This window comes from Sus scrofa, chromosome 6 (genome assembly GCF_054392235.1).
Source record: "Sus scrofa isolate SSC_HxYL_T2T_F1_AM1 chromosome 6, Sscrofa_HxYL_maternal_Yorkshire_Landrace_v2.0, whole genome shotgun sequence".
Lineage (NCBI taxonomy): Eukaryota > Metazoa > Chordata > Mammalia > Artiodactyla > Suidae > Sus > Sus scrofa.
Window position 1 is genome coordinate 85,264,201 of NC_139388.1, and position 26,390 is coordinate 85,290,590.

The 26,390-nt window shown below is 50.2% G+C and overlaps 1 protein-coding gene across 11 annotated transcripts in view; it reads left to right on the top strand.

Moving 5' to 3' along the window:
* EPHB2 (EPH receptor B2) overlaps positions 1-26,390 on the top strand; it is a 199,738-nt gene that overhangs the window by 158,765 nt on the left and 14,583 nt on the right. For 4 of the 11 annotated variants that reach the window (XM_084963281.1, XM_021095500.2, XM_084963283.1 and 1 more), the window contains 4 exons: positions 4,049-4,173; positions 13,065-13,227; positions 15,575-15,683; positions 17,830-17,894. In XM_084963281.1, coding sequence (XP_084819407.1) covers positions 4,049-4,173; positions 13,065-13,227; positions 15,575-15,683; positions 17,830-17,894 — 462 coding nt within the window. Of the gene's footprint in view, positions 1-4,048; positions 4,174-13,064; positions 13,228-15,574; positions 15,684-17,826; positions 17,895-26,390 lie in introns of all 11 variants that reach the window. The other 7 variants (XM_084963279.1, XM_021095499.2, XM_084963280.1 and 4 more) reach the window with 3 other exon arrangements.

The window sequence follows — 26,390 nt, forward strand, 5'->3', positions numbered from 1 at the left end:
CGGCCCCTCCCACCAGAATTATCCTCAGAGCCTTGGAGGCAGGGGGTAACCCTCCCCGCATCTCCAGTGGCTGCGTTGAAAGCATCCCCATTGATTTCTCAGAGCACACGTGTGTAGGCGCGGGCACACACACACCCAGAGTGGTGACTGTTCTGTGGGTTGTCTGAGAGGGGCCAAGAAGCTTGGGGTGGAGGGGGTGGGGGTTGTTTCCTGGGCCAGCAGGAAGGGTAAGCCCCCAGCCAGGATCCCTCAGATTGGCCAAGATCTGTGAAACTCCAGAAGGAACTAATTTTGTTGTTTTCAGTGAGGAGCTGACTACGACAGGCTGGAGAGAGGGACGACGGCTCGGGGGCGGGGGGCCCTGTCCATCCTGGAGCACAGAGCACTCAGCTCCACACAAAGGCTCAAAGGGAGGGATGGGCTGGGGCTGGAGACAGGGTTAAGGAGTGAAGGGAGAGGGCCAGCACCGAGCAGAGCTGGGGCAGGATAACAAAGCTCCAGGCACAGCTCAGCTCCTCACTAGCTGTGTGACACTGGGACGTCACCATGCCTCTCTGAGCCCCCGTTTCCCCTTCTGCGATTGTAGTTACTGATGCCCGTCCAACATTGTTGTTGAGAGAATCAAACAAGATGATGCAGGTCAGCTGCTCAAGGCATGGTGGCAAGTGCCCCGTGACACCTGTGAACACACAGCAGTGACCACGTGCCAGGCACCACACTGAGCAACTGAAGTGTTTTCACTCCTTTGTCCTCACGACAGCCCCCCAGGCATGTTACAGGTAGGCTCACTTTACAGATGAGGAAACCCAGACACCAAGAGCTCTGACCAGCCCTCCAGCTGGGTCTAGCAAGTCCCTCGTTAATTCCTAGTGCGCGTTTACTTAGAACCAGGCGGACCACGGTAACCAGGGCTGCGCAGGTGCAGAGCCACCAGGTTCAGGTCTTTGCCCTCCATTGCGGTGCTGCAGGACTCATGAGCAGATCACTGAACAAGCTCCTAGCGTCAGTTTCTCCATCTATAAAGTGGGGGTGTCCATAGCCCCCAGCTCCTAGGGCGGTTGTGAGGAGTCTGTTACCTCTGTGTTAATGGGCGTTGAGGGGCTGGAACACTGCTTGGCACAGAATAAGAGCTCAGTAAGTGTTAGGTTAGCAACTTTATCCTTGTTATTATTTTACATGCACAGCCCTGAAGGCCCTTCAACTGACTTCATGGAGTGTGAGAATATGTTGCCTTGTCCTGCTGCTTATGTAGCTTCAAGCAAGTCCCTTTACTATGATTCTCAGTTTCCCCATCTGCAAAATGGGCTGAAGGAGGTCTGCTTCCCAGGTCATTATGCGGATTAAATAGGTTAAGGTATGCTGAGGGCAGAGCCCCGCATTAGTAGATGCTCAATAAGCCGTGGGTGGTGGGGCCCCTGCTTTGGCCTGGATATCCTGGGAGGGAACAAGGAAGACAGAGTCTCCTCATTTGACTGAAGAGGACACTGCAGGGAGCAGGGTCCTTGATCTTTCCAGGAGGCTCGCAGCCCCTGGCGGGGCGGGGCGGGCGGGGCAGGGGGAGCCAAGCTGAGGGACAGGCAGCCCTCCCCAGGGTTGGGGGCGCGGAAAGAACAGAGGCACTTCAGGGACACCCTGACCAGGGTCCACGTCCTTCTTTATGGTGGTGCCACCCCATCTGGGGTCAATTTTCCACCACTCCTTGTGCTAGAGGGAAGCCTGGACCTGCTCAAGCCCCTGAGCTGATCCAACTCCAGGACGAGGGCTAACTGCAAAGGATGGGCAAAGAGCGTTCATCTGCAAGACCTCAGGGATCCCCCAGCTGGACTGTGACGCAGGGAAAGAAGTCAAGTTCAGAGAGGGGTGCCACTTATCCAAGGTCACCCAGCCAGCTCGCAGCAGGCCGGCAAGCAGAGTCTGGGTCTGGGTGCTCCCCCTACCCTGGGGACAAAGGGACACGGACAGAGCAGGAAGCAGATGAGGTATCACAAGCTCTAATCCTCCAGGAGCCCCTACAGGTCCCTGGCCCATGCTCATGCGCCGTCAGAGCCCCCTGCAAAGCAGGATTTGGGTGGGAAGAGAAGGCCCAGCCTCAGCCTCCTTTCACCATCACCGTGATGGACAGAACAGGGCATCTGCTTTTCACAGACCTGCCCAGGAGCCAGAGAGGCTGCAGGAGGTGCTCCCTTGTCCCTGTTGAGTCCTCAGCCCCTACTTGGACCATGAAAACCTCAGGCCCAGAGAGACAAGAGACCAGGTCAGGACGCGTGGACGCATCTGCTCTGGAGAGCCGCAGATCTGGGTTCAAACCCCAGCTCCTCCGCTGACGGGCTGTGTGATCTCAGGAAGCCCCATGCCTCTGCGAGCTTCAGGGTCTTCATCTGTTGGCGGGGCCAAGACTGCCCCCTCACGGACACTCAGCTCAGGACACACACCTGTGAAGGGCCCAGGGCCGTGGCCAACACATAGTAAGGCTTTGTGCAGGTTTATTCCATTTGAGAAGAAGGCAGAAAACAGGTTGGGGGCGTCTGTAAAGGACAGAACCACGGAAACGGCTGCCAGCTCCAACTGCAATCCTGGGCAACTTGCAACCCTCTCTGGACCTCAGTTTCCACATCTGTAAAAGGAAGGAATGGAACTAAATTCTTTCTAAGGGTCCTTCTAGTACTAAACACAGCCTCCCCCAACTTCTGTCTGCTTCATCTAATCACCCTCCATGAGGGCACTAGCGATGCTGCAGGGAGGGACGAGTAAAGTTCCCATAACACACAGTTAGCCATGTTCACACATACAATTCAGTGGCATTTAGTACATTCACACTGTTGGGCAATGACCGCCTCTCTCTGGTGCCAGAATATTTTCATCACCCCCCCCCAAAAAACCCAGACCCAATATTCCCCCATTTCCCTCTACCCCCTAACCCCCGGCAGCCACCAATCTATTTAGGGTGTCTCTCAACTTACCCGTTTTGAATATTTTGTATAAATGGGACCATACAGTTATGTGACCATACAATTTGCATCTGTCTTTCACTTGGTCTGTATTTGAGGTTTAGCCTCATTGTAGCATATGTCAGTACTTCATTCTTTTTTACGCCTATATAATATTCTATTTTATGTGTATATCACAATTTGTTTATCCATTCATCTGTTGATAGACTTTTGGGTTGTTCCCACCTTTTGGCTGCTGTGAATAGTACTGCTATAAATATTCACGTACACAATTTGCTTGAGTACCTGTTTTCAGTTTTTTTGGGGACTATGAATAGGACTTGAGTGGCTGGGTCATATGCTAATTCTATGTTTAACTTTTTAAAGAACTGCCAAACTGTTTTCCTTAGTAGCTATGGGTTGGTGTTTTGTTTGTTTGTTTGTTTGTTTGTTTATGGCCAGATCCACAGCATATGTAAGTTCCTGAGCCAGGGATTGAATCCGAGCCACAGCTGCAACTTATGCCAGATACTTTAACCCACTGCACCAGGCCAGGGATCAAACCTGTGCCTCTGCAGTGACCTGAGCTGCTGCAGTTGGATTCTCAACCCGCTATGCCTATGGGTTTATTTTTATGTTATTTATTTTTGGCCATCAGCTTTACTCACTGCTCTCTCCTTGCACATACAAGGCACTTTGCCAATTTGTTGAAGGAATGAATAAATTTCCCAACTTCTCTGCTCCCCTGTCCCAGAGCCTGTCCCCATGTCTAGGATCTGTGTGTCCCTGGTCCAATAGACTGTAAGCTCCACGTGAGAATGAATGACATTTCATCCATCTCACTCGGGGCCAGACTAGAGAAGGGGCTTAGTGCATCTGTCTTGACGGGATGTGGCTGAGCTTCCCCAGTGATGGCTGGAGGCGCGGGTGTCCCTAATCTGAAGGTGCCCCATGAGAGCACCACCTGTGACCCTCCAAGGGTCCCTGTGCAGCCTGTCACTCCCCAGGCTGGCTCTTCGGCCTAGACCAGATGCCTTTCCCTCTCTGGTCCCACGGCTCCCTGTCTGGGCACCTCCCGAGCTGTGTCCTGCCCAGCCCCTGACCTCTGACCTCTCTTCCAGCTCCATCTGCTGTGTCCATCATGCACCAGGTGAGCCGCACCGTGGACAGCATCACCCTGTCCTGGTCCCAGCCCGACCAGCCCAACGGTGTCATCCTGGATTACGAGCTGCAGTACTACGAGAAGGTACCTGTGCTCCCCGGCACTCTCCCCTTGGCACCCACCTCCCTCAGGGCCCCCCTCCCCTCAGCACCCACCTCCCTCAGGGCCCCCGTCCGAGGCAGGGTTCTGGGGTTGTACCATCCCGCAAGATGGGACATGCTGGTGAAGCATAAAGAGCACTGGCCTCGGCTCCACGCCTCCCTGGCTGTGAGACCTCAGGCAGGTGCATTGACCTCTCTGAGCCTTGCTTTTCTGCTTTAGGGGATCAGGCACAATCTCTGTCAATTGCAGTGGTCACAGCCCTTTCCCCACCTAAGACCCCTTTCATCTTGACTTCACCGGGCCTGAGGTTCTGGAAAAACTGGCTTTCCAAAAAGCTGCATTTCTTAAGAACAAGTTGTTTACCCGTTCTGGAGCAGACATGAGAAACTGCCCCAGAGCGCTTCTGCACAGAGGGAGGGGGCGCATCCTCCCCACGGTGCCCTGATTCCAGCTGAGAGTTTTCTCGCTTGCCTGAGTGCCTTTGCAGGAGGAGAGAGGGACTGCTCTTTGAGCTTTTAAATCAGACCTTCATTACTCCCTTCAGGGACCCAGGGTTGGAAGCCACTGGTGTAGTAGAAGGAGCACTAGATGAGGAATGAAAAGCCGCAGGTTCAAATCCCAACTCCATCCATAACCAGCCATGTGACCTTGGGCAGGTATCTTTCACTGAGCTCCGCTTTCTTCCTTGTCAGTTACAAAGAACACTACCTCTCTCCCTTGGGGGCTGTGCAGGTCAAGGACAAAAGGCAGGTGAAGTGCCCAGTATTGCCTGGCCCTCAACAGAGATGATCAGGCTTTCCCTTCCTCCCTCTTCTGCCCTGCCTGCTTCTCTGCGGGCGACGGCTACAGGATGCAAGGCCAGGTGAACTCAGCTCATCTGAATGAGGGCCCTGCCCAGGACAGAGGTGGCAGGGGATAGAGCAGCAGCACATCAGAGGCCCAGGAAACTCTTTTGACCCATGACTTTTTCTACCTGCTTCCTGCAGCACCAAGTAGCCCCCCTAGAGACTGCAAGGGTCCCTGGAAAGGGTGTCACTGGACTCCCATTCAGACTAAGGTGTAAATGATTATAGGAAGTGCATTAGTTGAAGCCCACTGGGAAACAGAAAAGACTTGAAAGGCTCTTCCTAACTACTGAGAGGAAGAGGCGGAGGCAGCTGTAGGCAGCCCCGCTGAAACCCCCGCCCCCGCTCCTGGGGCCCAGCCTGGCCCTTCAATTTTATTAACTGCTGCATCAGCCAAACTCTGGTGAGTCTCAGAGGTTCGTCAGACGCCTGTCCATCCGCACACAGCTGGTGTGTGATTGTTTCCTTCCTCGTCCCCTCCTCTAAACGGTGCACTCCCCGAGGCCAGGGGCCACAGCTGTCCCGCTCACCACCTTCTCCTAGAACCCTGGGCCTGGCACCAAGGAGACACTTGGTAAATATTGGCTGAAGGAATAAGTGAGTGGCCTTGGTAGAGCGTGGAGATCTTGCCTTATCTCTGCTGTGTCCCCCGCCTGGCACACAGTAGGTGCTCAAGGTGTGGTTGGATGACCTGACTCGGGGATGATGTGAGGGAGCAGCTTGACCCTGGAGAGCCTGGAAGGAGCTGGGTACCAGCTACCCCAGGCCCAGGAAGCTCCAGGCCTTGCAGAAGCCAACATTCCGGCTTCCTCTGGTGGGGACAGCTTAGCAGCTCAGAATTAAAAAAAAAAAAAAAAAAACTAATTAAGAAGCTTTATGATTAAATGAAACTGAAAGTGTTTGTCCCCGAAGACGGGAGCGGAAATGAGAAATCCCGGCGCGGATCCTGCCTACGACCCATTTCCTAGTGAGATGGGAGGGGCTGGGGAGGCCGATGGAGGTGTGAACCGGGAGACAGCCCTGCCCTACTTTCCGCTGCTGCTAGGGCATCCCCAGGCCCCTGCCAGAGGTGGCCCGACCAGCAGGCCCTGCAGCAGCTGCAGTCACCACCTGCTCACATCTCCTGAACGCTCACCATGTGCTGAGCACGTCACCGCCGTTATCTCATCCATCCTCACCACAGTGCTGCCCATCCTGTTGGACAGGAGGGGAAACTGAGGCACAGAGAAGTTGTATAACTTGTGCAGGAGCACCCAGCTGCTAAGTGGCTGAGCAAGGATCTGGAGCTGTGCTCTCACTCGTCACCTGGCCCTCCTTCCGCCCAGTTTTCTCCCAGGGATGTTCTGGGGTGACTGTTAAGAGGTGGACAGGACCAGGCTCTGATGGAGAATTTAAGGCACAAATAGGGGGAGACCTGAGGTACAGCTGTGATAAGACACAGCCTTACACTTGTCTGTCCCTCCTCCCTTTCTGCCTGGGTGCAGAAAGAGGCAGCTTGGTTCTGCCATTGGGGAGGTGGACATTGGTTCATTTGAGATTCAATGTCACCAGCTTTGGGCTGGGCCCTGAGATGGGTGCTGGGAATACTCAGAGCAACCACATGCCTGGAGGCCTCAGAGACTTCACAGTGCAAGGGAAATGATGGGTTCAGACACAAATGGCCATTAGACAAGATGTGATACGAGCCACAGAAGGACGAGCAAAGGTTTCATGGGGGAACCTAGGAGATGCCCATAATCCTGGCATGAATGAGAGGAAATCTTCATTTAGGTGACATTTGAGCCAAGCCTCAAAAGATGCTAGGAGTTCACCAGACAGACAAGTGATGAGAGCAGGGTCATTCCAGGTGGCAAGAACAGCACAGCACGTGCAAAGGCCCTGGGGCAGGATGTGCCAACTGCATTCAGGGAACAAAGAGAGCAGATGTGGCAACGCAAACAAGGGAGAGATCAGTAGGAGAGGAGTTTGGAGAGGGAGGTGGAGTTTGGTTGTGGTGGACTTTCTCAGCCTTTGGAGTCTGGATTAAATTTGACAGAATATGATAGGAAGCCATTGGAAGGTTCTGGAATGATGTGATCAGACTCAGATTACTTAAAGATTCCTTAACTTGCTATGGGAAGAAAAGACTGCAAGGGGTCCCAGGGACACGGGTAGAGCCAGCACAGGACTCCCATGGGACACCAAGTGAGAAATGATGCTGGCAGCAGAGATGGTGAGAAGCTGACAAATTCGGACAATATTTTGGAGCTCAGGGGACCAGGGAAATGGGAAGGGTGACTCCCTGTAGACAGTGGTGCCTTTTCCTGGGGGCAGATGTGGGTTTGTGATGTGCAGGTGTAGGTGCTGTGCTTGCCAGGCTAGGGAAGTGTAGCCAAGCACAGACAGGAGAGCATGCAGAGGAAGCACAGAAGTGAAGGACAGAGTCCAAGAAAATGTCCAGGATTTGAGGAGAGAAAGAAGGAGTTGATGAAAGTGTCAGAGGAGACGCCACTGGAGGGTAGGAGGAGAACCAGGAGTGGTTTCTGTCCCTGACATCTCAGGCAAGGCTGTGACATCCCATCCACCACCCCTCCCTTCTGGAGCCAGCCCGCCTTTGCTGAGGAACAGCCAGGCTGCTGATGGTGAGGTTTCTTTCTGCCAAGTCTACAGCCGGCTCTTATCTAACACTCCGGAATCCTCCTGGTGCCTGCAATTGACTTCTTTAACGAATGCTCCAGATCCTCCCAGGTAGGGAAGTGAGGAATGGAGCCCTGCAGTCCCGTGTGGGCCCCACCCCCTCCATCCTCCCCACTTCTCCTTTCCTTCTTTAAAAAGGGCTCTTTTGGAGCAGGCTCTCCGTTTGGCCTTTCCCCAGCTCCACTGGGACTTCCCAGCCTGCCCGGAGCCCGGAGCTGACAACCACTTTGCTGGAAGGCTTCTGGATGCTGCTGACAAATGGTGTTAGCCAGACCAGGCCTGGCCGTTCCCATTGGTTCTGGCATCCCAGGGGAGGTGGCCTCCTTTGGCAGCTACCCCAAAGCACACAGGTTCACGCTCCCTTTGGCTCCCCAAAGCTCAAGAAGAGTCATTTGTGAGGCGGATGGGCCCTTGTAGGCCACATCGATTTTATGTGTTTATTCAGCAGAAACTTGTACTTGGCAGAAGTGAAGGGGAAGGATATTCCAGACAGAGGGAGCAAAGGTTGGGGGAGGAGAGGGCGAACTATGAAAGTCCAAGCTATATTCAGGTGGTTGCCCAGTGTACAGGGAGGTTTGTTCACTCATTCATTCACAACTGCATTCATTCATTAATTCATTCAATGAATGCTGAAGGCTTATTCTCTCACAACGACCGTTGTAGGCAACATTTACTGAGTCTTTATGTGTGCTCAGGACTATGCTAAAAGCTTTGCCCTTTTTTCCCATCAAATTCTATAATCACCCTGAATGGTATATAGTAGAGTTATCCTACTTTAGACATGAGAACACCAAGGCTGAGAGGGCTTAAGAAGTGCACCCAGTGCCTCATTGGTCTGTTGCATAAGGACTCTAAGCATTAGTAGTGGATTTCATATAAATTTCTTCCTGTAATCTGGAGTTCCCATCATGGCTCAGTGGAAACAAATCCAACTAGTATCCACGAGGATGCAGGTTCAATCTCTGGCCTCACTCAGTGGGTTAAGGATCCAGTGTTGCTGTGAGCTGCAGTGTAGGTCACAGATGCAGCTTGGATCTGGCATGGCTCCAACTGTGGTGTAAGCCAATGGCTACAGCTCCGATTTGACCCCTAGCCTGGGGATCTCCATTTGCCGCGGGTGCAGCCCCAAAAAGATGAAAAAAAAATTTTTTTTAATTTCTTCCTGTAATCAATTGGTGCATAATCCTTATTCAGATAACGGAACTTCAACAGGGAGAGAGGGAAGGGAACTGATGGCTGGAAAGCACCTCCCACGTGCCAGGCACTACCTGGTCAAATTGCATCTTCACAACAACTCTAAGAGGCTGGCATTTATTGTTCCACTTTCCGGAATAGAAAATAAGGGGCTCAAGGTCACAGTGCCAATAAGTGGAAGAACTGGCATTGGAAATGACTTCCAATCCCCTGCTCAGTCCCTGTGCCTGGCTTTAGAGAAGGGATCCACCCAGGCTAGTTCTTCAATTTCCCAAGGCACCTATGCCACCAGCAATTTCCTCCTATTTCCCTGATATAATCAGAAACTTTAAAACTTCAACCTGCAGAATCCAATCCCCTTGTCAAGCCTTGACCCCATCCCGTGCTGGACGGTGGCCTCTAGTGTCCGCCTGTGGTACTGCATCCCAGGTTCAGTGACTGAATTGTTAGTTCATTCCTGTCAGTAGTTAGTGAGCATATACTATAAGCTCAGCCTGGGGGGGGGTGTCCTGGAAATAAACCAGACAAGGTTCCTGCCCAGGAAGCCTGCAGTCTTTAGAGAAGACACATGTATATCAGAATAATGAGTGGGAGAGGAGACAATGGACCTGCAGTCTCTGGCTGGGTGGTATTGTGCTGAGTCTTGAATGATAAGTAGGGAACTAACAGGCAAATGAGGAAAAGGTATTTCAGACAAGGGCAACGGCAAAGACTGGGTGTTCAGGGAAGGTTGGATTGCCAAATAAAATACAGGACATCAGGGTACATTTGAATTTCTCAAGTTAAATTTTAAGTATGTCTGAAAGAATGCATGGGACATATTTATACTAAAATTATTCGTTTATCTGAAATTAGATTTAGCTGAGTATTCTGGGGTTTTCTTTCTCTTTTTTCTTTTTTTTTTTTTTTTTTTTTTTTTTGCTTTTTTTAGGGCCACACCTGCAGCATATGGCGGTTCCCAGGCTAGAGCTACAGATGCTAGCCTACCCCACAGCCACAGCAATGCAGGATCCAAGCCGCATCTGCAACCTACACCACAACTCACGGCAATGCCAGATCCTTAACCCACTGAGCGAGGCCAGGGATAGAACCTGCCACCTTCATGGTTACCAGTCGGATTCATTTCCACTGTGCCACAATGGAAATTCTTTTTTTTTTTTTTTTTTTTTTTTTAGGTCTTTTTATAGGGCCACACTTGTAGCATATGGAGGTTCCCAGCCTCGGGGTCGAATCAGAGCTGTAGCTGCCAGCCTCCCCCACAGCCACAGCAATGCCAGATCCGAGCTGCATCTGTGACCTAAATCACAGCTTACAGCAACACCAGATCCTTAACCCACTGAGCAAGGCCAGAGATCGAACCCATGTCCTCATGGATACTAGTCGGGATTGTTAACCATTGAGCCACAATAGGAACTCCTCTGGGTTTTTAAAATTCTGTTTGTTTTAATTTGTTTTTTTCTTAATTTTATTTTTGAGACTAATCTTTTATATTACACTGCAGACTTTTTTTTTTTTTTTTTTTTTTGGTCTCTTTAGAGTCGCACTTGTGACATATGGAGATTCCCAGGCTAGGGGTCAAATTGGAGCTGTAGCTGCAGGCCTAAGCCACAGCCACAACAACACAGGATCCATAGCTGCGTCTGCGACCTACACCACAGCTCACAGCAACGCTGGATCCTTAACCCACTGAGTGAGGCCGGGGATCAAACCTGTGTCCTCATGGATGCTAGTCAGATTCCTTTCTGCTGAGCCATGATGGGAACTCCGATTCTGTTTTGTTTTGTTTTTCTAAATCTGACACCTCTACCAGGGAAAGGGGAAGCAGCTGCTTATAGCTGGAGCCTACAGGACCCTGGGGATGTGGCAGAAGAGAATGGCAAAAGCCAGGTCACAGAGAGTCTGGAATGCCAGGCTAAGGAGTACGGGCTTCACTTTGTGATCATTGGGAAAGGCCTCTGCATGCAGGCCCTGTGCTTTGTGCAAAACACAGCCCCATCCCTCTGGAGTTTACAGTCAAGGCAGGGCCCAGGATGATGGGACATAGCAGAAACCCCCACCTGTGGCACCAACTGCAAATGCTCCAAGGCACAGAGAGCAGGGAGGCACATCTGGCTCGGACGTCAAAGTGGCTTCCTGAAGGAGGGGTTGAGCGATCTGGCTCCTATCTGCTGGCTCAAGACTTTCTCTAGGCTGCTGCCCCCACATCCCAAGCTCCTTCTCACCTCCTTGCCTTTGCACCTGTTGCTCCTTCTCAGGAACACCCTCCCCCTTCTTTGCCTGGGTGACTTCTATTTGTTCTTGAAGATTCCATTCCAGGAGTTCCCATCGTGGCTCAGCGGAAATGAATCCGACTAGGAACCAAGAGGTTTCAGGTTTGATCCCTGGCCTCGCTCAGTGGGTTCAAGATCTGGCGTTGCCATGAGCTGTGCTGCAGGTTGCAGACGCGGCTCAGATCCTGCCTTTCTGTGGCTGTGGTGTAGGCCGGCAGCTGCAGCTCCAATTAGACCCCTAGCCTGGGAACCTCCATGTGCTGCAAGTGTGGCCCTAAAAGGAAAAAAAAAAAATTATGTAAGATTCCATTCCAGTTTCCCCTACTCTCCAGGGAGCTTTCCTTGATGTCATCGGATATCCCCCACCCAGGCCAGGTCACCTATGATTATTATTATCCCCATTTTAGGGATGAAGGAAAAGAGGCAGAGAGAAGTTAAGGAACTTGCCCAAGGTCACAAAGGTACTAAGTTAGGGTTTGAACCCAGAAAATCTGGCTCCAGGTTGTGATCTTAACCTCTACAGTGTAACAAATTGTAATTACATTATTACAATGTCATTGTGCAATTACATAATAGAACAGTAGTGATAATTCTTATCTGTAATAACACTGGTCACACTGAATTTGTTTCATGAGTTTTCAAGGTCTCTGGGTACCTGGACGTGACCATGATTAACATGTACAATCAGGTGTGCATTTTCTGCATAAGGGTTCACAGCTTTTCATCAGTTTCTCACAGGGGTTCATGATCCTCAAAGGTTAAGATCTCCACACGATTTGCTTTTCTAAACTGGGCTCTCCAAGGAGGCCAGGGCTTGTACTTTACCCGCTATGGGTCCCTAGTGCCCAACCCAGGGCCTAGTGCAAAGAGGGCATTTGGGGAAGGTTTGCTGCGTAGCCAACAGGTACTCAAATGAGTTGAGTGCATCAACTCAAGCACTTCTCCACTGCATCAGCTGGATCTCTGTCTTGCCTCAGACTCTTCAAGCCACCCTGGGCAGTGCTCAGGTCAGAACTGGCATTCTGCATCTCTCAGAGGAGGGAACACTAGGTCCTGGGTACCCTAAGCCATGGATAGTAGAGGTGGCTTCATGCAGGAGCCTGATTTTGTGTCCCAAAGCAGCCACCAACTGATTTCTGTCACTTTGAGCATCATTTTTCCCTCTGGCCCTTAATTCTTACCTCACTCAAATGTGCTGAGATTGAAAGGGGCTTCTTCCACTTAATCCATAGAGGCATGGGGCAGGGCAGGGGGACAGAGGTGAGTAAAGTGGGCCCTCTCTCTGTGGTCTCTAAGAATCTGTCTACTCCTCAGGGTGTGCACACAGTGCCCACTCAGTATATGTGTATTAGTCAGCTGTTGCTGAGATGATGCTGCAGAACAAACAAGTCCAACAGTCCAATGGCTTACAAGTGGCCATTTTTCTTGCTTATAGGTTTGTTTCTGTAGGTCAACTGAGGTGGTGCTGTTTCAGCCTAGAAATTAGGTCAAGGTCTTCTCCACATGTTTCTCATTCTGGAACCAGCTATTACCCAGGTTAAGCCTCCCCATGGCAGATGGCAGAAGTACAAGAAACTAGGTCAAATCAACAAGCACATGTAAAAGCCTCTACTTGCATCATGCCCTCTAGAATATTCCAACAGCCAAAGCAAGTCGCGTGGCCAAATTCAGCATCCACAAGGCAAAGAAATGTACTCTGCCTTCTTTCATGGGAAGTGTTGCAAAACCATATGCAAAGGGTTTGGGTGTGTGATTCCATTACAGGGAGGGAGTGAAGAATTTGGAGCCTCAGATGTCTGTCCAATAGGCACACCTGCCCCAAGTGGCAGGAGTGCTCAGTGGACTCTGGACAACCACCTCACTAACTGTTTTCTCTGTTCCTCGGCAGGAGCTGAGTGAGTACAACGCCACAGCCATAAAAAGCCCCACCAACACAGTCACTGTGCAGGGCCTCAAAGCCGGCGCCATCTATGTCTTCCAGGTGCGGGCACGCACCGTGGCGGGCTACGGGCGCTACAGTGGCAAGATGTACTTCCAGACCATGACAGAAGGTAAGCAGGGTCAAGGAGGCAGGAGGAGGGTGTGGACTCTACAAACAGAACAAGGACCATCATTCCTATAAAGTGCCTTTGTGCAAATTAGAAAAGGCATCCCCCCCATCTTGTAGATGTCAGTTCTCCCTCCTTCTCTCCTGGGAGAGAACCTTTGTGCACTGTACAGACTGCACAACCATATAGAGAAGCACTGTTTCTGTGGCCCAGAAGGGATATGGGCCATTACCATCATGTCCTTTCCCAGGACTCTTAGGAGCACAGCCTAACTTGCAGAGCCATTCTGAGCAAGCTACACCATTCCCAGATCCAATTTTTCTCAACTATAAAATGAAAGTATCATAGTCAACCTGAGGGAGCAGGTTTTATCCATACACAACTCGAATGACTTGCATTTGGATTGAGAAGAATTCTGAAGCCATGCCTGAGCTCAGCAGGGAGAAGTGCTGGGATTGATTAGTAATGTCTGCCCTGGGCAAGCAAATGGGAGGTTGCAGCCCTTGTGCTATGAGTCTCTGAGTCTGGGGCCACATGGTCCCTAAGCACCCTTCCTGCTCTCATAATCTTTGAGAAGCAGCATAGTTAAAGAATATGGGCTCTGATGCCTGACAGATGGAAGTTATAAGTGCTGATTTAGCTCTAGCTGTGTGGCCCTAACCAACTCATCTTACCTCTCTGAGCCTTAGTTTTCTCATCTATAAATGGGGACAGTAACAACTATCTCATTATCATCATCATCATCAAACTAATGCAAGGATTGGGGAGAAATGCAAAGGACCTAGCACAGGCTAGGACTAGGTCTCACATAGTTAGGGCTCACCAAATGGTAGTTAAGGTCATAGCTGTCATTGCTGTAAACCTGGGGACCCTTTCCCCAACCAGCCAAACTCCAGGGAAGAATATTTAAGACCAGACTCCAGCAGCCCTTCTTAGCATCTGCTTCAACCCCTGAGGTCTGCATGGACATCAACCTTTGCCTAATCTCAGAGGCTCTTGGACCCCTGAATCCTTGTCTTATCACAGAAATCCTCTCTTATAGCTCCCCCATCTCTCCCAGTACTCAGCTCCTCTGTAAAATCCCTCTTCCCCACGGTCAGCATTCTTCACCTCTCTAGGCCCTCTTGCACGTTGAGTGTCACTGACCTAGGAACTAGGGGACTGTCCTAAGATCTTTATTAATTCAACAAGTACATAATGGTGCTGAGGACCCAGAAGTTACCTAGTCCCTGACTTCAACTAGCTTCCGTCAGGTCATGCAGGCAACAAGAAGTAGTAATAATAAAATTTTAAACAATGAAGATGTTGATGGCAGTGAGAATGTACCTACTGGCTTCTAAGAGTCAGACCAATGTAAAATGAGATAATGCATTTTACACATTATCTCATTTAAGCCCATGGCCTTGGGTCAAACAGACATGGGTTTAAATGTTGGCCTTGGCCACTTACTGTGTGACCTTAGACAAGTCACAGTTTTGCTAAGCCTCAGTTTGCTGATCTATTAAATGGGGTGATTACAGGCAGTGCATCATAGGACTGTTCTGAGAATCACACAGGTACTTAGCGCCATGACTGACACTTAAAAACAGTAAGAGTTAATACTTGCTGAGTGCTCACTGTGTGCTTCAAGCTATTCTAAGTGCATTACACAGAAACCCTATGAGATGGGAACTATTATTCTCCCCATTTTACAGATGAGAAAACTGAGCCACAAGAGGTAAGCCACATATAGTAAGTGGCACCACTGAGACTCAAACCCAGGGAGTTTGGCTTCAGTCTGTGCTTTTAACTGCCTTTGTATATTTGTCAGCTTATTACTATTATTGATTCTCATATCAACATTGAGAAGTTTGGTATTATTATGCCTTTTTTTTTTTTTTTTTTTTTTTTGGCTTTTGAGGGCTGCACCCATGACATATGGAAGTTCCCAGGCTAGGGATCTAATCAGAGCTATAGCTGCTGGCCTACGCCACAGCCACAGCAATGCCAGATCCGAGCCACGTCTACAACCTACACCATACCTCACAGCAACACCGGATCCTTAACCCACTGAGTGAGGCCAGGGATCGAACCCACAACCTCATGGCTCCTAGTCAGATTTGTTTCTGCTGCGCCACGATGGGAACTCGTTATGCCCATTTTATAGATGCGAAAATTGAGGCTTGGGGCAGTTCCTGGACTTGTCTAAGGTTACTTGTGAGGGAGTGGCAGCCAGTTCACCTGAGCACAACAAATGCTCCGTCAGGAATAGAACACAGCCTAGGGATCCCTAGACCCCGTGCAGTGGGGATGCAGTGGCTTATGTCCCCCAGAGCCAGGCTGAGAACACTGCACTGTGCTTTCTCCGCAGCCGAGTACCAGACAAGCATCCAGGAGAAGCTGCCACTCATCATCGGCTCCTCGGCGGCTGGCCTGGTCTTCCTCATCGCCGTGGTTGTTATCGCCATCGTGTGTAACAGGTGGGTGGTGTCCCCTGACCTGGTCCAGGCCTGGCTGTCCAAGAGGGCTGTCCATCCATTCTGCCATTCCTGAACCGTGTTTGTGAACAGAGGAGGCCAGAGAGGTCTGAGAACCATGAGTGGCCTCCCCATCTTCTAAACAGCCTCCTTTGGGCCAGGCGTTGCCCTGGGCAAGTCCACTGTTCGAGAAGGTGGCACATTGAGACACTCATGCTTCAGCATGAAGGGACATCTCAGAACAGTGGGCGAGCAAGACTGCAGGATGCCAGGGGCTAGGGGATGGGGGAGAGGGAGTGCAGGTCTGCCCACTTTCCGCTCTCGCAGGGCCCCCTTCATGAACAGGGCCACAAGCAGGCTGAGGGACTCTAGTAAGCCCCCTGGCCGAGGTGGCTGGAAAGAAGGAGAGAGGACAGAGACAGAGAGGTGGAGGAAAGGGCATCCCCAGCGGCTGGCACAGCCTGTGCAGAGGCAAGCCGTGGGACTGGTTCCCAGACGTCTGCCAGGCATAATGCAAAGACAGACCGTCCGGGAGTTACCGTCGTGGCTCAGTGGTTAATGAATCTGACTAGGAACTATGAGGTTGCAGGTTCGATCCTTGGCCTCGCTCAGTGGGTTTAGGATCCAGCGCTGCTGTGGCTGTGGTATAGGCCGGCAGCTATAGCTCCAATTCAACCCCTAGCTTGGGAACCTCCGCATGCCGTGGATGTGGCCCTAGAAAAGACAAAAAAAAAAAAAAAAGGTGGACCTTTCCTTCCTCCTTAAACAGCTCCCCACTCTACAACAGACTAGGTCATAGGTCAGATGAACAGAAGCCCCTGGGTTTTGGGGCCAGAGGGAGAGAAAACTTTGCTCTTTGAAAGGGGCTTTTAAAAAATTATTTTTAAAAAATGAATTAAGTTCCCACTGTGGCACAACAGAATTGACGTGTCTCTGCAGCATTAGGACTCAGGTTCCATCCCCAGGGGGCACAGTGGGTTAAAGGATCTGGTGTAGGCTGCAGTTGTGGCTTGGATCTGAGAATCTGGCCCAAGAACTCCATATACCTCTGGGTGGCCAAAAAAGGAAAAATAAATAAATAAAAATTACTATTTTCTGTTTTGTTTTTTCTAGGGCCGCACCCATGGCATATGGAGGTTCCCAGTAGGAGTCTAATCAGAGCCATTGCTGCCGGCCTACACCAGAGCCACAGCAACATGGGATCTGAGCCACATCTGCAACCGACACCACAGCTCACGGCAACACTGGATCCTACACCCACTGAGTGAGGCCAGGGATTGAACCTGCAACCTCATGGTTCCTAGTTGGATTTGTTAACCACTGAGCCACGAAGGGAACTCCAAAAACTATTTTTTTAAAAAGAAGTTCCTGATATGGCTCAGTGGGTTAAGAACCCGACATAGTGTCTGTGAGGATGCGGTTCAATCCCTGGCCTCACTCAGTGGGTTAAGGATCCGTCCTTGTTACCTGCTGTGGCATAGATGCGGCTCAGATACTGCATTACCATGTTGGGGCTGCAGCTCCAATTCAAGTCCTAGCCTGGGAATTTTCACATGCCACGGATGCAGGCATACAAAAAAAAAAAAAAAAAAAGAAAGAAAGAAAAAGAAATTAACTACACTTAACATAAATAAATAAATAAAAATTTAAAAGCCCAAGAGTTCTCTTCATGGCTTAGCTGTTAATGAACCCGACCAGGTTGTGGTTCAATCCTTGGCTTCGCTCAGTGGGTTAAGGATCCAGCACTGCTGTGAGCTGTGATGTATGTCACAGATGCGGCCCGGATCCCGAGTTGCTGTGGCTGTGGTGTAGGCCAGCAGCTGTAGCTCCGACTCCACCCTAGCCTGGGAACCTCCATGTGCTGCGCGTGGCCCTAAAATAGGAAAAAAAAAAAAAAAAAAAAAAGCCAAAGAAAATAAAGGGACTTGACTTGGGGGACAGGGGAAATAGTGAGCCTGGGTTTGAAGCGGAAGAGGTGGGACGGGATGGGCGGGGCCAGGGAGGGTGCCGGGCCAGGGGCAGGGAGGGAGCCCTCTGGCAAGGGGATGGTTTCAAGGGCCTCCCCACCCCCTCCCTATCACCCACCTTGTGGCTCCCAGTGCCCTGGGTGCCTCCGGGTGGCTCCAGCCCTTTGCTCTTGTTCCAGAAGACGGGGGTTTGAGCGTGCTGACTCTGAGTACACGGACAAGCTGCAGCACTACACCAGCGGCCACAGTACGTACTCCCCAGCGGGGCCGGCACCTGGGACCCTTCCCTCTCAGCTCCCCAGCTACTTCTCAGCCTTTTCCTCCGCCTTCTCCCTTGCTGCAGGCAGACTCAATGTCCGGCTGTTCCCTCTGCCCGGGGCAATGTCCCTTTCTCTTCACTGGGTAACCCTCCCTCTCCCTCAGGCCTCAGCACATCCAGAGCCCTCTGAGAAGCCTTCCCTGACGCCCACCCCACCCTGGAGTTAGGGGGTCTGTGCTTGCACAGCGCCCCCACCTGGCTGCATTGTGATGGTGGTGTCCTTGTCTCCGCACCCTTATAGTGGGGGCACCGAGGGACCTGAAATTGTGTCTGAAGTTCACCACTGCCTCCCTGACACCAGCACACTGCCCAGCACAGATCAGGCACTAGACACAGATTTGCAGAATATATATGTGAGCTGAATAAGATGCTGAGAACCCCAGGCTCTGGCCTGGGAGGTAGCAGAAAGGAGGCGGGAGGTCCCCTGCTGTGCCTCCCCAGTGACTTCTGTTGCCACTTCCCCCACCCACTGCCTCTACTTCCCTCACTGTCCTGTCCTACCACAGGCCAGGCCGGTGGTGCATGGGCCAAACCCACCCAGAGCAGATGTCCCCTCCAGGGGGCAGAGCATAGATTCCTCTCCATCAGACCCTGGCAGACCCAAGGTCATGTGGTGACAGTAGATATGGGTCCTCACTCCAGCTCACTTAGCAAACAGAAATTCCAAATAGGTCCAATAGAGGTTCTCAGACTGCACTCAGTGGGGTACCCTAGGGCTCTCATATAGCCACTGAGTGAGGGGGGTCATCAGCATCCCTCCATTTGTCACATATTTATTGTGACCCCTTATGTATGCCAGGCACTGCTCTAAGTGCTGGGGACACACAAGTCAACACACCAAATAGCCCTGCCCAGGTGGAATTTAATTCTAGTGGGAGGGTCAGGGGTTTTTTTTAAAACACACGCAATAAGTGAGTAAAGCGTATGGTGTATCAGAAGATGAAAGCACCGTGGAAAAAAGCAAAGTAGAACAGCGTGATCTGAGCGCTGCAGGGGTCAGGACTGTTTTTAGATCAAGGAGAAGGGGCTGGCCTCATCGAGGTGGTTTCCTTTGAACAAAGGAACAGAGGAGCTGGGGAAGGGAGCTGTGTAGAACCTGAAGGAAGAGGCTCCCAGGCAGAGGGAACAGCCAGTGCAAAGGCCCTGAGGCCAGAGCGTGCTGGCAGGTTCAGGAACAGCTAGGAGGCCAGAGTGACTGGAGCAGTGAGGGGGCAGGAGCTGGAGGTACAAGGGGCCACAACATGCAGATTCTTGTCAACCATAGCAAAGCCATGGTTTTTATCCTGAGTGAAACGAGGAGCCTCTAGAAGGGTCTGAGCAAAAAAAAAACCTGATGTGCTCTGAGTTACCGTTTTCATGGGATTTCTGGCTGCTATGTGGAGAATGACTGAAGGGGCTGGACTACGCCAGGCAAGGACGGAGCAGGGACAGGGAGGTGGCTGTTGGAATAATCCAGGGAAGATATGATGGTGGCTGGACCAGGGTGGCAGAGGAGGAGCTGGTGGGAAGTGGTTAGATTCTGACATCCTTTGAAAGTAGAGCCACTCAGTTTCCTGCAAGGTTGGCTATGGCGATGCAAGAAGGGCAGGGTCGGAGTTCTCTTGTGGTGCAGCAGGTTAAGGATCCAGCATTGTCAATGAAGCAGCTTGGGTTGCTGCTGTGGTGCAAGTTCGATCCCTGACCTGGGAATGTCCACATGCTGTGGGCGTGGCCGAAAAGAAAGAAAGAGCAGAATCCGGGAGTTCTAGGTATTTAGCCTCTGGGTAAGACTTAACTTGAGGAGTTCCTGTTGTGGCTCAGTGGTTAACGAACCCGACTAGGAACCATGAGGTTGTAGGTTTGATCCCTGGCCTCACTCAGTGGGTTAAGGATCTGGCGTTGCCATGAGCTGTGGTGTAGGTTGCAGATGCAGCTTGGATCCGGCATTGATGTGGCTCTGGCGTAGGTCGATGGCTACGGCTCTGATTCAACCCCTAGCCTGGGAACCTTCATATGCCATGGGTATGGCCCTAGAAAAGACAAAAAGACCAAAAAAAAAAAAAAAAGACTCAACTTGAAGTAAAAGTTCCTGCTCTTAAAAATCATTTTAGACATAAGATGTAAAAATAATTAAACCATTAAAATTTCCAGAAGACAATTTGGGTAGCTGTTTAACTGATATGTGGCTGGAAAAGCACTCTCTCAACATAAAAGCAATGGGAGCACCACAAGACGAAGGTGGACAAATTTAACTCCACTGAAATAAAAATCCACCTGTATGTTAAAAATAAAAGCCATGAATTCTACCACCTCATCCTCTTCCCCAAGTAGTAAAATCCTGATGGTAGATGTAGCTAAATGTATTGTGGTCTGTGTGCCAAGAATCGTTTTAATGCTTAACATGTATTTATGCATTTCATCCATATAATTTCCCACTTTGAGGGTGAGGAAACCGGGGCACAGAGAGGTCCCGCAGCTGCGCAGGGTGAAAGCTGGGGTACGATCCCAGGGTGTCCGGCTCCAGAGGACACACTCTCAGTCAGCCACGCTGTGCTACCTGTAATCTTCTGGGCTAGAACACGACAGGCTCGCACACTCTGTCACCTGGAGCCATTTGAGAGCATCACTATTTAGAGTGTGAGTCAGCTACAAGGAAACAGGTGACAGCAGGGATGTATTTTAAAAATAGACCCCAGAATAGAGAACATGTTGTTCACAGATCAACACATGCTCAGGCCCAAGCTCCTGCTCTGTATCTGAGCAGGTTTTTTTTTTCCCCTCAAAACACCACCAGCCCTGTGATCACTTATCCACTAGCAGCCCTGTGTGGCTGGAACAGAGGAGGAAGCTGAGACCCAGGTCTGTGTGTGATGGGCTCAAAGTCACTCTCGAGTCACTTTTCAGTTGTTTAGCAGGTGCTGAATGAGTATTGAGGTCTCTGGTGCCTGGGTGTGGAACCAGAAGGACTCAGTCAGTTTTTCAACCTTACTCTGTTACTGGCCAGCTGGGGGACCTTGCGGAAGCCATCAAACCTGGCTGAGCCTTGCTATCTTTTTTTTTTTTTTTTTTTTTTTTTTTGGTTTTTAGGGCCACCCCCGCAGCATATGGAGGTTCCCAGGGTAGGGGTCCAATTAGAGCTACAGCTGCCGGCCTACGCCACAGCAACGCAGGACCCGAGCCGCATCTACGACCTATACCACAGCTCACAGCAACACCAGATCCTTGAACCCACTGAGCGAGAAGGCCAGGAATCGAACCTGCTGCGCCACGACAGGAACTCCCTTGGTATCTTTCTATGGGAAGCAGCAGAAATCATACTTCGTTCACAGAATTGTGAGGATGAGATGAATTAATGGATATTAAAATGCTTTGTAATAATAATATTTAATAATAGCCAACTCTTCTTTAGAACAGTTAACAATTATTCATTGCTTTCTATTTGCTAAATATTGTACTAAGCCCCTGAAAAGATTCTCATTTAATCTTTGCAGGCTGCATATGATGTAGGGGATTGACTGATGTATTATCTCCATTTTGTAGCTGAAAAAAAAAATGCATTCAGAGAGGTTAAGTGACTTGCCCACAGACACATAGCTGGATCAATACAGTGGCGGATCCTGAATTCAAACTCATAGGGCAGCTTATCTGTGACCATTATTACTGGCAGATGCAGAATTCAAACCCAGGTCTCTGGATGCCTGCTTCCTCTTCCCTCATCCTGAATTTCTCATGTGGCTTCAGGATGGCAGTTGGTGACCCTGACCGTCCTAAATCTTTCAAACAGTAGCTCCGCATTTTCTGAAGACTCCTGCCGCAGAGGTCCCTATCCAACTTCAGTTCAGCAAATGCCCCTTCTGGGAACCAGGCCTTGTGCAAGGCTCTGGTCCCAGAGGCTCACATTCTACTCCAAGAGACAGTTGGGGAAGCACCGGTAGCCTAGAATAAACCGGTAGCCTAGTAGTTATAAGTGTAGACTCTCTAGCCAGATGACCTGGATTTAAACTACTTCCACCACTTATTAGCCATGTCCATGTCCCCTTGGACAGGTCATCTAACCTTTCTTACACCACAGTTTCTTCATCCAAAAAAGAGGGATAATATTAGCATGGACCAAATGACACTGCCACTTTTATCGCTGGAAACAATCAAATACTGAATTTCATAGGGCTCAGCCTAATAACAGTATTTATCTAGGAACATTGTCAGGGAGGCGTAATTGGGTTGATACCTGTGACGTGCCTAGACCAGGGTCTGCTGAGTGGTGAATCCACGCTAAACTGTGAGCCCACAGTGTTAGTAATGGTGAGGTGAAACCAAAGGGTCACTGAAGCGGGGATGGGAAAGCTCAGAGCCACACATTCCGAAAGCATTTATTAAGCATCTACTGTATGCCACCTACACTTATACTCCAGAGAGAACATTCTCAAACAAGGGCTCGTAACTTGGGGTTCACAGATTTCCATGAGCTTCAAGGGCCTGGGAACATTCCAAAATTATATGGATTTTGACTATGGACAGGTGCACACAGGTTATTACCTTTCCAAGGGGCAGATTCATCGCTTTCATCAAATTCTTAAAGGTGTTTATGGCCCCAAAGGTGGAGAGAGAAGAAGACGTGTTAGTAAGAAGAGCCCTACCATTCCTTTGGTAAGCATTTACCGGGCACCCTCTATGTGCCAGGTCCTGGGATTTAGCAAGAATGAGACAGGCATGGCCTCTGCCCCCTTGGGGGAGAGTACATAAAACAAGCCCTCACAGACAAGAGAGTGTTCCAGAAAGGATGGCAGGAGGCTGTAGGCCTGTGAATCTGGGAGCCCTGATACCAGGTAGAAGAGCCATGCAGGCATCAGTGCCACAGGAGTGGGTGTGGAGACAGGGTGGCAGGAACCTGAGGAGAAAGCATCGGTATCCACTGATGCTAATCCAGGCAGGCTTCACAGAGGAGGTGGCTTTTGATCTGAACACAGCAAGGAAGATAAAGGTGTTACAGGTGGAAGGAACCACATAAACAAATGCATGGAGGTGGGAGTTCCCATTGTGGCTCAGCAGTAATGAACCCGACTAGTATCCATAAGAATGTGGGTTTATCCCTGGCCTCGATCAGTGGGTTAAGGATCCAATGTTGCCATGAGCTGTGGTGTAGGTTGCAGACATGGCTTGGATCCTATGTTGCTGTGGCTATGGTGTAGGCTGGCAGCTGCAGCTCCAATTCGACCCCTAGCCTGGGAAATTCCATATGCCTTGGGTACAGCCCTAAAATAAATAAATAAACAAAAGCATGGAGGCAAGAAATTATGAGGTGTGTCTGGGATCTCTGGGTAAATAATTCCTTGTGCTGGCATATGGAGGAGCAGGGAGCAGTAAGTGGGGTCCATCATGGAGCACTCAGAATGCTAAAGGCACTTTGTCCTATAAGCAAGAGAGAGCCCCCCTGACTAACACACCTGGCCAAGGCTTGGGGACAGCATCTGATCTGTGAGCAGCACCCACACAGGCTTTGAGCACCTGCCGTGCTTCTCTTTTAACTCCCTAAGCTGACCCATTCCCATCCTCCCTTCCCAGGTGGCCCCACAGAAAGGGCTTCCCCTCAGTTCTGTCGGGAGGGAGGCGGAAAGTCAGTCACCAAGAACCACAGGCCAGACATGAGTCTGGGCAAAAAAAGGAGCATCTCCAGGGACCTGGCGCCCAGACTCTAAGGAAGGCTGACTTGGGGAGGGAGTCGTTATGACTGAATACTCCAAGAGGAGGAGGCATGGACCAGATCTGGGTGAATTTCCTCTAGGAGGCAGTGAGCAACGTGATTAAGAGCACTGGCCTGGGAGTTCCTGCCATGGCACAGCGGGTCAAGGATCTGGCATTGCCACAGCTATGGGGTAGGTCACTGCTGTGGTTTGGATTCGATCCCTGGCCTGGGAACTTCCATATGCTGCAGGTGCAGCCATTTAAAAAAAAAAAAAAAAAAGAGTCTCCATCGTGGCTCAGTGGAAACAAATCCAACTAAAAACCATGAGGTTTTTGGGGAAAAAAAATGTAATTGTAATGTATACATGTAAGGATAACTTGATCCCCTTGCTGTACAGTGGGGAGAAAAAAAAAAAAACATGAGGTTTCAGGTTCAATCCCTGGCCTCGCTCAGTGGGTTAAGGATCCGGTGTTGCCATGAGCTGTGGTGTAGTTCGCAGATGCAGCTCGGATTGGTGTTGCTGTGGCTGTGGTGTAGGCCAGCAGCTGTAGCTTGGATTAGACCCCTAGCCTGGGAATCTCCATATGCCACAGGTGCGGCCCTAAAAAGCAAAAATAAAAAATTAATTAAATTTTTAAAAGAGCCCTGGCCCTTAGCTAAATTCTGATGGACCTGGGTTCAAATCCTGCTGTGCCATTTGCTGGCTCTGTGGCCTTGGGTAGATTACTTAGTCTCTCTGAGCTATAGTTTTCTCACATGAGAAATAAGAATAATAATCCCTGGGAGTTCCCTTGTGGTGCAGCAGGTTAATGATCTGGCACTGGCACTGTAGCAACACAGGTTCAACCCCTGGCTTGAGCCCAGCATACTGCTGGGCACAGATGAAGGGCTCAGTAAGTGGCAACTGCTCTTCGTCCTCTACCTCCAGCATCTGGATTCTGTCATCTGATTCTACAGACACTGAGTGTCTATTGTGTGCAGTGTGCCAGGGAGGGAGGAATGAGGAAAACATGCACTGCCCCCCTCCTCCCAGGCTTCCACAGCTAAGATGGTGGTTCTTAACCTCTTCGGGGGTCTCAGGCACCTCTGAGTATGATCCTATGGCCATAGAAACACAAATATACATGTGTGTGTATAAAAAAAATTATAAGAGTTCCCATCATGGCTCAGCAGAAACGAATCCGACTAGGAACCATGAGGTTGTGGGTTCAATCCCTAGCCTCACTCAGTGGGTTAAGATTAAGGATCTGGAATTGCCGTGAGCTGTGGTGTAAGTCGCAGACGTGGCTCAGATCTGGCGTTGCCATGGCTATGGTGTAGGCTGGCGGCTACAGCTCCAATTAGACCCGTAGCCTAGGAACCTCCATATGCTGTGGGTATGGCCCTAAAAAGAAAAAAAAAAAAAAATTTTTTCAAGATAGAAAAATCCAGAAAAAACTCTATACTTGGGGACAGACTTTGGAGAACTTTTACTTTCTACTTTCAACAAGTAAAAGTTACTTACATGATCCTTAAACTTTTTTTTATTTTTTTTATTTTTTTGGCCTTTTAGGGCCACACCCGTGGAATATGGAAGTTCCCAGGCTAGGGGTCGAATGGGAACTACAGCTACTGGCCTACACCATAGCTATAGCAACGCGGGATCTGAGCCTGCTTCTGTGATGTATGCCACAGCTCACGGCAACACCAGATCCTTAACCCACCAACGAGGCCAGGGGTTGAATCCACATCCTCATGGATACTAGCTGCATTCATTTCTGCAGCGCCACAATGGGAACTCCCTTAAACTATTTAAAAGGAGTATAAGTTATTTTTCTTACTCAAAGAGGCAGTAACAATAATAAATGCATTCCATTTCAGCAGCCCCACCAAACCCATCCTGGGACTGCCAAGTGGCTCATAGACCCAAATTAAGAAAACTCTGACCTAAAGGGCTAGACAGACACCCACACAAATAATCCAAAATAAAACTAATGTGTTAGAGCAGCGGTTAGCCAGCTTTTCTCTAAAGGGCCGGACGGTAAAAATATTTTAGGCTTTGTATGCCTTAAAGTCTCTGTTGTAACTGCTCAACTCAGCCACTGCAGCAGGAAAGCAACCACACGCAAAGGAAGGTGTGTGGCTGTGTCCCAATAAAACTTTATTTATGACACCTTATCACAAAACAGGCAGTAGGCCATTGTGCCAAGCCCTGTGTTAGAGGCTCCAACTCTTAGATGGCTGGAATGTCTGCATTAGAGGCTGAGAGTGGTCAACTAACATGTCCAAGGTCACACAGCTAAGCAGGGTTGTGGCTCCACTCACTGGCTTGTCAAGTCTTATTATGGCCCAGAGACTCCAGCTCCTGCCTCCCTGAGCTGCTGCGTCCATAGTCCCAGCTCCTGGAGCAGGGGGAGCATGTGGACAGGGAGCTGGGAAGCAGAGGGATCTGAGAGGGCCAGAGGGTCTGAGAAGTGGAAGACTAGTTATCGGGGTGGGGGAATGAGGGACGGATCATCTTTCCCTTCCTTCAAAGCCTTTTGCTGACTCAGTGATGGGGTCAGAGTTGGGTCTTTAACATCCAAGTTCCAATCTTCTTTTCTGCCTCAGAAAATAAAAAGCCACCTCAGGTCAGGAGTCAAATTCATATGGGCTGTGTCCAGCCTCATGCTGATCATCAGGGAATCTGAGATGGAGAAAAGTTTAAGACTTGGCTAGTGGGGGACCTGGGAGGCAGGCCCAGGAGCCGTGGGTACGCAGACCCTGGCCAGGCAGTCCCTCCA